The 14,976-nt window shown below is 46.1% G+C and overlaps 1 protein-coding gene across 2 annotated transcripts; it reads right to left on the bottom strand.

Annotated features, from left to right (window-relative positions):
* Positions 1–1,202: 1,202 nt before the first annotated feature.
* TNNT3 (troponin T3, fast skeletal type) lies at positions 1,203–14,976 on the bottom strand. 2 transcript variants are annotated; one of them, XM_027805364.2, is made up of 10 exons: positions 14,919–14,976; positions 11,132–11,150; positions 10,296–10,341; positions 9,352–9,468; positions 8,939–9,016; positions 8,569–8,682; positions 8,259–8,368; positions 7,286–7,376; positions 4,242–4,282; positions 1,203–1,605 (listed from the first exon to the last, which is right to left on the bottom strand). In XM_027805364.2, the coding sequence occupies exons 1-10, from the start codon at positions 14,959–14,961 to the stop codon at positions 1,557–1,559; spliced, it is 708 nt and encodes a 235-aa protein (XP_027661165.2). In that variant the 5' UTR covers positions 14,962–14,976; the 3' UTR covers positions 1,203–1,556. The 2 variants fall into 2 exon arrangements, with proteins under 2 accessions (XP_027661165.2, XP_027661152.2); XM_027805351.2 differs by lacking the exons at positions 1,203–1,605; positions 4,242–4,282 and adding an exon at positions 4,304–6,591.

Here is a 14,976-nt window from a genome sequence, read left to right as displayed (position 1 = left end):
GGGGCTGTCGGAGTGGGCCCGGAGGGGGCCAGGGAAACGGGGGGGGGGGGGGGCTGGGACCCTTCCCCTGCGGGGACAAGGCAGGGAGAGCTGGGCTTGCTGAGCCGGGAGGAGAGGAGGCTCGGGGAGGGGGGGGGCGCCTATAAAAGGCCCTTTAAAGGGGCCTTTAAAAGCCTATAGCCTATTAAAGACTATAAACCTATAAAAGGCCCTATAAAGGGAGCCTATAAGAATGACACAGAGGTTTTTTTTTACCAAGGCCTGTCGTGACAGGACAGGGGACAGGGGTTTTAAACTGCAAGAGGTTAGGCTTAGGTCAGATGTAAGGGAGGAACTTTTTACGATGAGGGTGGTGGGACACCAGAACAGGCTGCCCAGAGCAGCTGTGGGTGCCCCATCCCTGGCAGTGTCCAGGGCCAGACTGGACGGGGCTGGGGGCAACCTGGTCCAGTGGAAGGTGTCCCTGCCCGGGGCAGGGGGGTTCAACTAGGTGACCTTTGAAGGGCACCTAAACCACTTTCATGAATTTATGAAGCCACAGCGTGTGCTAACAGAGTGCCAGAGTGGGAACATAGGCACCAGAAACAGCCAGAAGTTTGGAAACGTGGGGGAGAACCACCATCCCTGGTGGACTTCGCTCCCAACACGGCATTTCAAGGGTTGGCAAAGACAAGAAGCCCTATGGCGTAGCTCACATCCCAAATTTAGAACAGCCATTTGTGTTTTGACATCTGCGCTGGATTATCCAACCGATTCACACTTCATTATCAGGCTTTGATATTACATGTAGGTTAACAGCATCAATAAACATTTTAATCTAATATTTGAATGACTCATTCTCTATATTGCACTGTGACTGCACTTAAGAAATCATGTGTGCTGAAAGCTACCACTTCTATGGATTTGTTCCTTTATTTCCGATTCTTTGATTTCCTTCGTCACTCAAACCTTTAAGTCAATTTGAATTATGTTTGGCATCCAGATTATGAGCTCCCCCTGAACAGTCAGCTTTTGTTATCTGCCTGTATTGTGGCTGTAGAACAGGACCTGAGTCCTGGGTCTTTGCTGACGATGCTGAGCCTCATTCCCAGCTGTAGAGCTGGATCAGATGATATTAAATAAGAACCTGGACCAACTCCCAAATCCTTGCAAAATGGGATGCTGTTAAATAAAATATGAAACACTGTTCCAGAGGGCTGTCATTGAAGTAGGTACTGGTGGTCATGCTTTATTTACAAAATCCAGAGATTTGTACACAGCAATCTACAGGACAGCGTAGGGCTGCTATCAGGAGGATAAAGGACATGCTCAGCAGGAATTGAAGATGCCAGCAAGGAGTCATCTCGGTTCCACAGGGAACCTGCTTCCTTTTGACTGAGGAAGCCGCTAGACCCCTCCAGGAAGGGAAAGAAGAAAAGCAGCAGCGATAGCCAACCCAGGCTGATGTTGTGATTTTTGTTATCGTCGAGGCATGGGAACACAAGTGATTGGTGAAGGAAGAAAGAGGAGACCAGCAGGGTTTTGGCATGCCATGGAGGGCCATCCTGCCTGCTTCTTTACTTCCAGCGCCCGCCAACCTTGCCCTTGGCTCCTGCCTTCTTGCTGCTACAATACAGAAAGAAAGAAAAACATGGCAGCATGATGGAAGCAGTGTGGCTCTGTGACCGCTGCGCGTTTCTGACCCTTAGATCAGGTTTGAACTGCCTTCACTTCTCTCACGTTGGGTACACCTGCCATAGAGCACATCCTGAGGAAAATACTGTAGATATTGTGGAAAGGGATTCCTCCTCAGGCTCTTAGTGAAAGGCCAGGATGTGCATGCCTGAAAGAGGTGGACCCTTCCAGATTCCTGCATTATCAGGACGGCAGTCCAGGTGGCCTCAGAACTAAATGGCAGGCCTATCCAGCCACAGACCTGATGTTTCCTGAATTCAAATCTGCAATGATCTGGATTTTAGGATTCAGAGCTGTTTCTGGAGAAAATGTCCTCATTAACCAGGAGCTCTGGTCAAATTCCCCAGGTGCTCTGATCATCTAGTAGGGGAGGCAAAAAGCTGAGCGATTATTCAAATACAACTAGGAATTGCTTTGCTCTAGCAAAGGCAGAGTGGCTTCTTCCTTGTATCATGAGAGCAAGAGCCTCCAAAACGGTCCAAACAAACTTTTAGGCCTCCCTTCATGTCAGTATCCCCGTCTTGCTCATGGTGTGCGTGAGAGTCCAGCTATGCTCCCAATGAAAAGCACCTGAGGCAAACTCTCTCCGAATAGTATCTTTGTGCACACAGAAGGGCAATCCTACATGCAAGCCACTTACCTTCTGAATGAGAGGCAGGCATGCCTGGAGTCAGAGAGGTGCCAGGCATGAAGTTAGTTGAGTTAGAATCTGCACTGGCTCCCGTAGGCAGCACCTTGGCTTTTGGGGCTCGGCACAACCACCAAACCTTTCCATCGCACACACATGATGATGAGGCTGCTTCTTGAACCAAAGCACATGCAAACCCGGGACAGTTCTTTGGCATGGCAGAGCATGGGTTTGGGGGTCGAGTACAAGGTGGTGGGGCCCTGCTATCAACAGATATCCACTGGTTCCTCCAAGGAGCAGACAAAAATGTGGACAACGTGTTTGGGGAGATTTTTGTGGTGCTGCCCCTACCCATGGGGACTCACCATATTTACAGAAAGATGTAGCACAGTGACACAGACGTTAAACATAATGGATACTTTACCTTTTGCCCAAGTTAAACTTGATCTATTAAAAAAGTTGACCTTTTACTTGAGAGAGAGCAGAGCGTTTCCTGCTTATCTTAAAATTCATCTCGGTGTCCCTTTTGCCAGCCTTTCCACAGGTTCAAAACCTAGTATGGAACTGCTTAGCTCCTCAAATGAAGGCAGAGTCCTTTTATCTCCACAGGCGCCTGTGATGTTTGATGTTATGCCTAACCTTTAGAGTGTACTTAAGGAGACTTAATAAAGTCTGAAGCAAAAAGATTACTTGATCCTCGTATAAGTCCTTGTATGGCAGGCATTGCTTTGCTATGATACAATCTAGTGTGGATAGAAATTTAAGTACACACAAATCTCACAAGCTGTGGGCTTCTCAGCACAAACTTTTCAAATGATGGCCAGGCTAGATGGGGCTGTGAGCAACCTTGTCCGGTGGAAGGTGTCCCTGCCCATGGCAGGTGGGCTGGAACTAGGTGAGGGTTGGAACCAGGTGATCTTTAAGGTCCCTTCCAACCCAAACCATTCTGTGAGCCTGTATCCTGAGAAATTATCATGTGTTTGGGGGGAACAAGCATGCAGTAAATGGTACAGCCTGTTGTGGGTGGTGTGGTATTGCCTCTCAGAAAGGCAGCAACACACAGGCAAGCCACGGCATCATTCTGCAGCTGCACATTCTGCTGAGCTTTATCAGCCTACAGCTCCGTACAGAAAATACTATGGGAAGGTCAAGCCTTATGTTTGGCATCTACAGACAGCTGAGCCCCCAGTGTTACATTCATCTGATAAGGCAGGGTGGCTTGGGAAAGTGGGAAGGCAGTGTCCGGTCACTGCTGTCATCCAAAGATACCACCAAAGACCACCACTTCATTCCTGGCTTGGCTTTGCTAAGAAGATAGATACAGAAGATACAGAAGCTCAGATCAAATCCCACCACTGGAGAGCTCTCCTCTCTGGCTTCCCAGCAGTTCCTTCTCTGTGGCTGTTAGTTTCCTACGTGCCCTAGCCCCCAGGCTATGTCTAGCCCTGGTCTCTCATAAATTCACTGTAAACACTTGGAATAGTTAGACTCAAAAAATCTAATGAAATAGAAGTCTTGTGGGGAAGGAAAGTGGGAGATGATGAGTGAAAAGAACTCACAACAGTAATCCCAGATGTTAGTCTTGTTACACACCATTCCTCATAATCTTAGCAACCACTTGTTTGTCCTTCGTAAACAAGGGTTATATTCCCTCAAGTATTCAAAGCACCTCAGTCAGGTGTTTGAAAACCCCAGCAATGAGCAGATGGAAATTTTGCAGACATGGTGTGAAGAAACACAATTTTGTCTTGTTAGGTGTTACATCCACTTCAGTTTCCCCTTCATTTTCTCAGTGTGAGGCAGGATGGGAGGTACCCTTCCATCTCTAGCCTCATTTCATTGCAACAAGAAAATGTCGGTGTGGAGGCTGAAGCAACTACTTTTAACACTGAGAAGATATCCCCAAGCCAGGAGCTAGGAAGGGGATATAGGTACTTACTGCTTCTGAGCCTGATCGATCCGGTTCCTGAGGGTGACAATCTGCAAACAACATACATGACCAGCGTTTTTGGAGATAAAGAAACCTTGTTCCCTCACAGAGAGGGGAGTGTTACCTGTTGAAGTGCTGGAAAGAGGTGCCTATGGTACGGGTTTGTCCTTTGAAATGAAAGTTCACCCTTGCACGAAGGAGAGAAATGTTGCTCTTTGGCAATAAATCTGCAAGCCCGTTTCACATGTCAAGGGAAAGAAGAGCTAGAATTTTATAACCCTTATTAGAAGAGTTCCTATGGGTAAAAATTAATCTCATATGAACTCACATGTCAAACCGCAGGTGACTGAATGAGAATGAGTGTCACCCTGGCCAACTGGAAAGCTCTTGGATGGCTCCATCACCTCTATGTGTCAACCTCGCCTTCTCACTCTTCCCCTACTTCTATACATTAGGAAGTGTGTAAGCTCAAAGAGCTTCAGTGGTCTTTGGGTGGGCACCTCAAGAATCGAAGATGGGTGTCACATTCTGCTGGACTACCTTTGCTGGCTGGCAGAGCAGGGGATGAGGAGCTTGCAGCAGTCACCACCTTCCCAGCCACTCATCTAATAAGAGAAGATGACTTTTAAAGGGTCCAGAGAGGAGGGCTTCAGCAACCACAGAGGAAAAGGTTGAAGTGGGGGCTGTGAAGACCTTCCCAAGCTCTGTTGATAACTGCAGGCCGCTAGAGACTCTGTCCTACAAGATGGAGCATCTCTGTTTAACCATGGGTAAGCTGCATATTTCGACCTGATGCACAGGAAAGCAAACACCTACCTTGCACAGGATGAGCACCTTACGGCCTGACTTAGCACCTCAGTCCTGGCCCATAGTCCTGGACTTGCTACCAAAATCCTGGGACTCTTCCAGCTCAGGTATGGAAAAGCCCACAAGAATTAGGGTGTGATAGAGAGCCTTCTTTTGCCCTTTCGCCTCCTCACTTGTAACCCAGTCAGGGTTCTACATAGTTTTCCTGGGGTGGAAAAATGCACTTGCCAAGACATGTGCTTCGCTTCTGCTTCTGGTGTAATTCAAAATTCTCCACTGGCTCTGCAGTCCAAGAACTGATGACCCAACATTTGAACATTTAAAGTGGCACTTGACATTCCCCACGTGCAAAACAAGTATATACATTCAGCTGGTGCAACAACTGGTATTTCCTGGCTGGTGTCTTTCCGTGGCAAACAAACAAAGTAAGAGACTGAAACGTTAGCAGGAACAGGACAACACAAGGAAGGAAAGATCAGCAGATCACTTGCTTTTATACTTACTCATGGAATTTGTAATATCTGCTGTAGCAGTTTAAATTCTTTTTTTGCAACCGAGTATTTTTCCCAAGTGTGGAAGAGAACCAGCTGCCTTCAGTTTGACCCAAGGGCTTCAGACTTACCTTCAGTGATAACCTTGTGATAGTGACTATAACACTCAGTCTCCAATGAAGCACTAAAGAGCAACAGACACTAGAGCTAAAGAACAGCTCCACTCCTGTGTGTCCCAATTCCTTCCTTTGTCTCTCCCTTGCATCCTTGCTTGTGTCTCCTTCATCCCCTTTGCTGTTTTTACTTATCTTTCTCCTCACATTTTTCTTGCTATCATCTTCCCTTTGCTTTTCCGCTTTTCTTCTCCCATCTCAGCTGTGCATTTTCCTTCTACTTTGCTCATTCTTTGTACTTCCTCTCCTTGCTTTTCATCAGCAGCCACCCATCTCTTTCTTTATGCAGAAGTTTCATTAGCGTAGCATGTACAACTCCCCTGGCACTGCCTTAATTCCTCCTTTACCACACCCAATAGACATGTCACCCTTAATCTAGCCCTCTCCAATATTTTGGGTCTGGATAAGCATGTGCCATAAGGTGGAGAATCTTTCCAAACCCCATACCATTCTTTTATGTGAAGTCCGAGCTCCTACACATACATCCCTAAGCTTCTGCCTGTATCCCAGGTGCATCAGGGTGCCTCCCCCATGCATGCAATACCAGAGGTTTGGATAGGGAATTATTTTAGAGATGCTCTGCATGGGTTGCATGCTCAGTTCTTTAACCACATCCCTGTGGGACCCTGACTCTTTTCCTAAATTACCGCCTCATCTCTTTTCAAAGAATGGAAGGGGAGAGAAAAAGGAAGGGAAGGGAGAGACACAGGATCCAGATTTCTCTTTTCTCTCTGCATTGGAGCCAAGTGCCAGTTTCTGTCTGGCACCGGGCCCCGACCATGCCACAGGCTCATGCATTTGGTAGCCTTTGCTGCTGCTGTTACACAGGCAAGTTCATTGTACTTACAACTTGGAAAGCTCCTGCAGCCTGCAACGCATTGTTAAAATCTAAGAGAGATTGAGATAGTTACATTGGTGTTGCTCATTCTCTGTCAGCATGTGTCTGTGTGATTGGGAATTAAAAGGAGGGCAAGGCAGAGAGAGATCCAGTAGGATTTCTCAGCCACTGAAACCTGTTGTAGGTGAGTGCAGCCCTGTCCTGGGACTGTGAAGTAAACACGTCCACTTTCTGTTACCATTTGACACTTCAGTCACATGCTCCTGCCTGGAGACAGTTTTCAGTGACTCCAGAGAGCTCAGTCCACAGGGAATCTGTCTGGGATGGGAATAAAGCTTACAACGTTCAAGTGTGAAATCAAAGATGAATTTAAAAATACTACTTAGCAATGGAGATGAGTGAATTAAGAGCTACTGAATTTTCAAGCCACGGGTACCTATAGATAAACAAGAATGGACAAGTTGTGTTTGAGCAGAGTGCAGGGAGCCCATTTTCTGTTGGGATTGCCTTTCCATGGGGCACTGAAAACCCTGAGAGTGCTCTATTCAACTTCACCCTAAAATGTGAAATCCAGTCCAAGCATGTACGTTAGGGGAATGCAGTTCCAGATGTCTTGCTGCTTAAAATATTGTAAAAGGGCACTGGAGACCCAAATGACGTCACCACATGGCTTTTGCCAGAGGAGTCACAGAGATTTTCATATTTTGGACCCGCTGCCATTAGTAAAATGGCTTCTCAGCTCACCTCATATTTTTTCTTCTTGATCTGCTCTGTAAAGTCATACTTTTCAGTCTCCAGCTGGTATAACCAGTCCCACAGTTCCTTAGCCTTGTCCCTGTGTGTTCATGGGAAAAGGAATATGAGAGAAACACATCACATCGTGTGTTTTCTATGGTTTTCACATCACTAGTAGTGAGAGTTTTTACGTTTTATTTAATGCAGTTCATACATTAATGCAGTTCCTGCAAACCCCTTCTGTTCTCTGAAAGCTACTCACCAGTTCCAAGGTCATGTTTTTCTCACCTGAGAACCTTTTGGACTTGTACTCTTGCATGTGTCACATGCTAACGTATTTCCTATAAATTTAGTTTTCTGCCTAACTCTTAAAGAAAGAAGAGTCCAGGGGATTCAGATCAGGAGGAAGGAGGACTCTGAAGTCCACCCAGATGAGCAGAGCAGCTGCCGTTGTGCAATCTCATCTGTTTCAGGGCCAAGGTAAGCCAACCTCATCTTTCAACCATGTGTGAACTCCAACAAGTGGAGTCCAGACTGTCATCTGATGACTGTTCTGCACCAGAGCATTCAGCTCCCAAACCTCCAGCCTCCGTGGAGACCGCAAGGTACTCATACCTTAGCAGCTCTAACTCATCCCTGGGAATGCCACAGATCTCGATCTCTAGGTTTGTTCAGCTAATCGCAGAGCTGGGTTTAAAGTTTGTACCTAGCCCTGTAAATGACTAACCCTGATTAGCAGCAGAGGCTACCGGGGCTGTGCCAACAGCACGGCTAGATGGCTCCCAAACCATTCCAACAATTCCCCACATCCCCATTTCCCCTCTGTTTTCTGGATCAAGGAAGGGCACAACTGAACACTGTCGCATGATGAATTTCAAGGAAGGCCCTCTCCTCTACCTCTTTTTTTCACCAGAGGAGACTCCAGGACAGCAAGACCAAAGTTCAGTGGATTACTTTCAGTAAGTTAGGATAAGCGTATTACCTCAGCTTGTCTTCGTTAAGGTGGTCGATGTTCAAGGGCTTGCGCCTCTCTGCCAGGACCTTCTTCTTTGTCTCTCTAGCTGTTTGCTTCTTTCCTCTCTTCTGATCAGCCTGTTTTCAGAACATCAATTAATGTCAGACCACAGAAATACAGCCTGAATGGAATTATTTCAGTGACAAAGCATGCAAGACAAGCTGCTAGGGATCCAGAAAGAAAGCTGAGTTGTTCTCTCAACTGTAATAAAGACTGTTCCCCATCACCCCTGTGGTTTAACATTTCCGTATTTCTTCCACCGGGCCATGCTTTTTACCTTAGCCAGATAGCTGCTGTATGTGGCACCCATGGAGGACAGAGCCTTCTTCTTCTTGAGATCATCCTCAGCTTTTCTCTTGGCATCTTCTTCCTCTCTCCGTGCCTTTTCCTCCTGGGAAGAGTGACACACAGAAACAAGTTACCCCAGGGGAGACTCGCAGCTTCCCCAGCAGCCAGTGTCACTGCAGGGAAGGTAATCAGATAAGCAAGTCGGTGAGAATCGGCGACTCCTGTTTCCTGCCCTTGCTTTAAGAGGGTGGTCATCTCCTCTTCAGACTGAGACAGGCAGAATCTGAAGTATCCTTCTGTCTCTGGAGATAGCCTCCAATTTGATGCTGAAACAAGGAGAGAGATGCAAAGACACTTACTGCAAGCCTTGCCTGACGCTCCTTCTCCTTCTCAGCCCGGATCCTCTGTTGCTCTGCTCTTTCAGCTCTGCGCTTCTCCTGCAAGAAGCAGTTGCAGAGGCATTGAGTCATCATTGTGGCTTTACCCACCTCCAGTATCGCATCCCACCACCAAGAGCTGTGGTTTGTAGAGTGCGCCACCTACTCCCTTGCCAGAACGTGTAAAGGGTCTCGTGTGCAATTCCCAGGTGCAAAAGAAGAGGCTGAGAGAGGGGACAGATGTGGGGAGAAGCCACTTGGTGGTGACTCGAGCAGTCACTTCTGCACACAGCGGTACAGCTTTCTGCCAAAGGCTGACAGTGCACCAATGGATTCAACTTCTCACCTACAGAGGATCCAGTCTAGTACAGGGAAATGGCAGTACAGGGACTCACAATCCTCTCCTTGAGGGCAATCAGCTCTTCCTCTTCCTTTCTTCTGGCTTCAAAGTGGCTGTCAATCAAGGCCTGCAGTTCAATCAGGTCTTTGTTCTGCCTTTTCTTTTGGATGTCCTAGAACAGCAGGACAGTACATTCAGTAAGCCCATATCGCTCTAGACACATGCCCTGGACGTTCCCAGCACCCTGCCTACACAGAGGAACAAAACCAGGGACTGTCTGCAGATATCCCTGGAAATCTGTGGGATTAGCTTAAATGGCTGTTGGTACAGGTCAGAGACAGTCAGAGACTCATGCAGGTGACAGACAGAAGCCCAGAAGGGAACAGAATCCACATCTCCCATTCCCCTACACCGTATTTTATCCCTGGCTTTGCTTAGATGCCTGTCTTCGCATATACTTAGCTGCGTCCTCTTTGCTTTGAGATATGAATCTTACCTAGAAAATGTTACTGCATCTTGGGCAAAGCAAGTGGAAATTTTCAACACCAAAGCGTCTTCATTTTTATATCAACTTTCTAGGAAGGTATGTGGATCTCTGTTTATTATTGTCATTTTAGGTAGAGTTTCTCAGCAACAGATGTGCATAAGCCTGCTTTATTTCAGCCTGCAACTTTCATGCCATTTACAACAATGGGAGAGGGGATCTGAGATCTCCTAAAACACTTACTTTCTCCTTTCTTCATATATTGGCTTCAAAGATTTAAGGAGAAAAAAAAGAAATACATTATTTTAGCTTAGCCACATTAGCAACAAATGCAACCAGAGAGTTTCAGGGAGCAGAGAGTAGCCTTTCACTGAAAACAGGCAGCAAAGCATCCATAATTTTGTCCTTGACTTTATGCTCAGCAATATCCAATACAGGAGGAGTTATGTGTGTTTGTACACATGTGTATGGCTCAGGTACAGACAGACAAACACAGCCAGCTCAGGAATACTTACATCAAAATCTACTTTCTCACCCTCTGGTATTTTAGGAGCAGTTAGTCTGCAGAGAGTCAAAACCAAAACAAACAAAAAAGAAAGAAAGAAGAAAAAAAAAAGGATTTTCATCTTAAAGAACAGGCAGCTTTTTAAATAGCACGCCCTGACCTGCCCTGCCCTCAGGGAGGATGCTGACAAGGAGGAATGTTGATGGAGATGGAGATACAGAGGGGTGAAACAGCAGGTCAGTGGAAAACTACTCCAGAGTAGCACTGTCCTAGGGAGTTACCCCTAACAAACCTTTTTCGTTCCCAAAGCCTATGGTCGTTCCCTACCACATGGAAAGATGTTGGCCTGCGAGGTTGTTGGCGCAGTGCTGCAGGCTCTGTTCTGGGCAGCTGGCAGAGTGGGAAGGGAAGGTGTTGGGGCCCAGGGCCAGAAGGTCCGTTGGAAACCTTCAGCTTAAGCCAGCCCAGACCCATATTTGCCCCCTTTCCTACTGTCAGTGATCCTGGATGGACGGGCAGTTTCCCAGCCATGGCCTCTCACGGAGGATTTACTGTTGAGCTGGCTATATCTCGGGGTACTGTGAGACTGCTGAATCTTGGACAGTTGACAATTTCTCCAGCTCTTGTCAGGAACTGGTCTTAAGACCCAGGGCAGTAACTACTGCTGAGGCATCCTCTGGCAAAAGCAGCCATCCCGGGAAGGCGAGCGGGAGCAGCTGGACGTGGCGCCAGGGAGGGTGGGATAAAGGCTTCTAGTGTCCGTTGGCCTAAGAGACAATCTAAGGGCTTCTGCTAGATCAGAAAAATGATCCCAGGGCTTTGAAGCTCCCTGTCCTTCATACTTACTTTATTCTGGGCTTCTCCTCTGTATTTGGAAACATGGAGCAAAACAGGAAGGGGAAAAAGAGGGAGAACAGTTAGAACAACAGAGATCATGCCAGCTGCTAAAGTAAAAGGAGGGAAGGGAAATTTAATCTTAGGGGAAACGTCCCAGAGAAACTGGTTAAATCTCAAGCACTTCCAAAAGAAATACACACACTCACACACCCCTTTTGCTAGGAGTGAATCTGGTTTTGCCCTTGAAACAGAATTCGGCAGAAAACAATCAGGAGACTATGTAAAAGTCCCAAGCGTAGTGTCTGGAAAGCAATGGTTTCATGTAAATGCAAAATTATTTTTCTCAAACCATCCTGACCAAAGCTCTAAGGAGGACAGCTGGGCTGGAGGATACAAGAAACTGTGCCTTTTCCAATCAGCACTTCTTTCACTAAAGTTAACCTGAATTCACAGGTATGTCAATGATAACTGGGCTTCACCGGTTTTGCTCAAAGGCCTCACATGGAGGCCAGGAGGGAAAAACTTCATGGCACACATTTTCTCCGGGATCATTGACTCCCAGGTTAGTTAGGGCACGTGTCCCTGAGATACCTCAGTGCCATGGGGAAGATGCTTATCGCTCTGCACTGTGTGGTGCTCCTCAAACCCAGCTTGGAAAGGCTGTCCTCTCTTAGTAAGCATCCTCTCCTGCTGAGGTACATGCAAAATTCCCATCGGTGTTAATGGGAATGATCTTTGCATCTCCAGGAGAGGTATAGCACCCCAACGGGCAGGCTAAGCCATCACAGAGCTGTCAGCTTGGGCCCTCTGGCAGTCAGAAGTCTTCCCCTGCAACAAGTGACCTTTCCCTGGGTCTCCAAAATGTGCTGTCTTATGAGTTACTTGCTTAACATTTGTGCTTGCCATCAATTCCCCTCTCTGCTATGCTTTTTAAACTTTAGTTATTAACTCCAGCATAATGCCAGTAAGTTCAGCACTGTTATTCTCACAAACAGAAGTAAATTAAACCTATGTGTTTATTCTGGCCTGGTCTCACAGGGACCCAGGTTTACTTTCATAACCTCACACTACGTTTGAACTTTCAGGGATGCTGCTGGATTCTGTGGTACAAGACTCTCCCCATGTTGGTTCAGTGGGAGGAACTGAGGTAAAAAGCTCACAGCTGTTGAATCAGTTAAAAAAAAAACCAACACAAAAAACCAGCTTTGTAAAGTAAAAGTAAAAACAGTGTCCCTCAGGAGTGGGTGCATGAGCCCTGCTATCCATATCATGATACAGAAAGCTATTATATTATGTTTTTTCAAATGCTTATTTGCATCCAGCTGTTCTGGGACTGATGGAGGAAATCGGGAACAGCAAATGAAACAGAGTAGGGTAAAATAAAGTGAAACATTATAAGAGGAAAAAAGTAGCAAAAGCTGATACTGGAAAACACTTAGGAGAGACATCATTTGCAAGGATGTTGAATAATAACAAGTGGAGAAAGTGGCTGGAAATGGGTTATTGAGATAATTAAGGGAAAAGACATGAGAGATGCGTAAGAGATCAGAAACAAACCTTTCCTTTCTCTCACGCTTTCCAGTATCGATTCCAGTTATGAACTTTTGGGGGGTAGACTTTTCTCATTTACTGCAAGAACACTGCCTACCAAAACATGTTTCAGTTGAGGCCTCTAGATACTAGAGCAATGTTAATAAAACAAACAGCATGTAATTACTGAAATGTTTTAGATCACTCGCATAAAGGAAGTCACAAATCACTCCTGCAGAAAAACACCATTAGCCCACAGCGTACTTCTGTATTTCTCCATCTGTTTTTTTAAATTGTTTTGCTTTTCAAATAGCCAGTGAGCTTCTTAGCACATGACTTAAATTGTTTTTTATCTGGAGAGAGGAAAAGTAATCATGATTAATCAATCTATCAGGGATGCTATTCACACAGGATTCCCTTCCTTCGTGACATACCCAGATAATTTTCATAAACATCCCTGTTTAACTTCAGGCTGCCAGTTAGTAACACTTGGGGGGCAGGAAGCTGGTTTTGTTTGTTGACCTTGGTTGCCAGAATCAACATCTGTCTGTCAAAAAACGCTCGTTTTTTGGTTTCAGCTGCCACCAAATCAGCACTTTAAACTCATTTAAACCAACAAACAATCATAAAAACAAAAAGAAAAATGAAGGTTAGTTGCTCTTGAAATAAGAAGTTGTAGTTACAACATTTCAAGGTACTTCCAGAAAACCAGAAAAGGGGATGACAAAAGAAATAGGAACCTCTATTAATAAATGAACAGTAATAAACCTGTCCTTTGCAGTGCATGACCCAGCATTGGTCCATACTGAATGCACCAAAAGCAGCCCGGGGATGCAATTTATTTTGAAATGCCCCTTCTTTCAAGACACCAAGTCAAGGAACTGGGTCAAAATTTGTTGACAGACAGGAATTGTCATAGCAAATTCCTGTTCCTATGGTGGATTTTGACTGACGTTCTGGTCACTCTGCCCACAAACCATGGGGCTGTGACAAAACCCCCGCAGAGAACCCTGCCGAAGAAGGCAAGAGCCACTGGAAATCCAAGTTCACCGCCCTGGTGATTAGAGAGTCTCTGAGTTTCTGGTTTCCAAAAGGATTAGCCTAGGGAGAGTACACACCACCATAAACACAACCTTGCTTTCTCCTGCCCGATCTATGAGGTATTCACACAGTGGCCCCCTCTCTATGAGCCCACCTGAACTGCCTTTACTTCATTCCAAACTCCCTAAACGCCCTCCCTTAATCCCACTTCTCAGAAGCAACATATCTAACTCACACTCTGTCCTTAGGGGGAAAAAAAGTCAATATGCTATAAAAAAAAAAGGAAAGAAAGAGAAAAAGGAGAGAAAGGGGCTTAGAAAGGTCTTCAGGGTATTTCTCTAAAGAAAAAAAAAGCCTGAAAAGCAAGCAAGAAAATTAAAACAAGCTAACAAAAAAAACCCTACAAAAGCAAAACAAAACGAGGAAACAGAAAATTCAGGGTGGTTACAAGTGACGTTGGGCTTTGTCTTTCAAAACAACTGGCCAGGTGTTCTAGGGGTTGGGGCAGTCAGAACACAACAGAGCTACTTCAAAGGCCTGTAAAAGTCCACGAGGGTCTCTCTATACATTTAAAACTGGGTTTGAATTTGGCCCGGGGGGCGCTAAGTTCTCTCACCCACACACAAGAGCAAAACTGACCCTGTGTACTTTTGGATTTGGTCCCTTCACACGAGTCTCGTCCCCAGCCATGTACTCCCGCTTGGCCAGGGGTCACGCACAGCCTATGCCCGCCCAGCCAGTCTGAATAAAGGTACTCACACCCCTCATGTTTAGCACAACTCAGTGTGTGGCTGGAGCAGAATTTTAAATATCTGGAGATTCAGGCCTGGAGACCATGACCACCTAAGGATGGATGAGGAAGGCACGTCCATTTTCAAGCACGCCACAGGGATTTAAGAGCTACTTTGCTGATTTTGGGAGATAGAGAAGGTTTGCTGATGAGATCTGTGACACAACAGGTCCTAGCTAAAAGACAAGTCCAGAGCAAGCTTCTAGAGCTTGGTCTTCACCATCTGCTATGCTAACAGGGTTGTGCAGGGATCTCCACACAGCAGTGACCCCCCCGGGGGTGATTGGATATGCACAGTGAGCAATTCTTTGTGGCAGAGATGTTTTGGCCCAGTTCCTGAGTTTAAAAATCAAGTGAGGAACAAAAGCAAGTACAGAAAAAGAGAGTGAGGTGTTAGAAAGATGACTTTGTTGTCCTAAGACAACACCGAGCTACCATCACAGTATTCGCCGCCTTCATCAGCTGTAGGTTGAAGCATAAAAGCAAAAGAGAA

Source organism: Falco cherrug, chromosome 10, assembly GCF_023634085.1.
Source record: "Falco cherrug isolate bFalChe1 chromosome 10, bFalChe1.pri, whole genome shotgun sequence".
NCBI classification, from domain to species: domain Eukaryota; kingdom Metazoa; phylum Chordata; class Aves; order Falconiformes; family Falconidae; genus Falco; species Falco cherrug.
The sequence above is the reverse complement of the archived record's forward strand: the minus strand, read 5'-3'. Positions and strand labels throughout refer to the sequence as shown.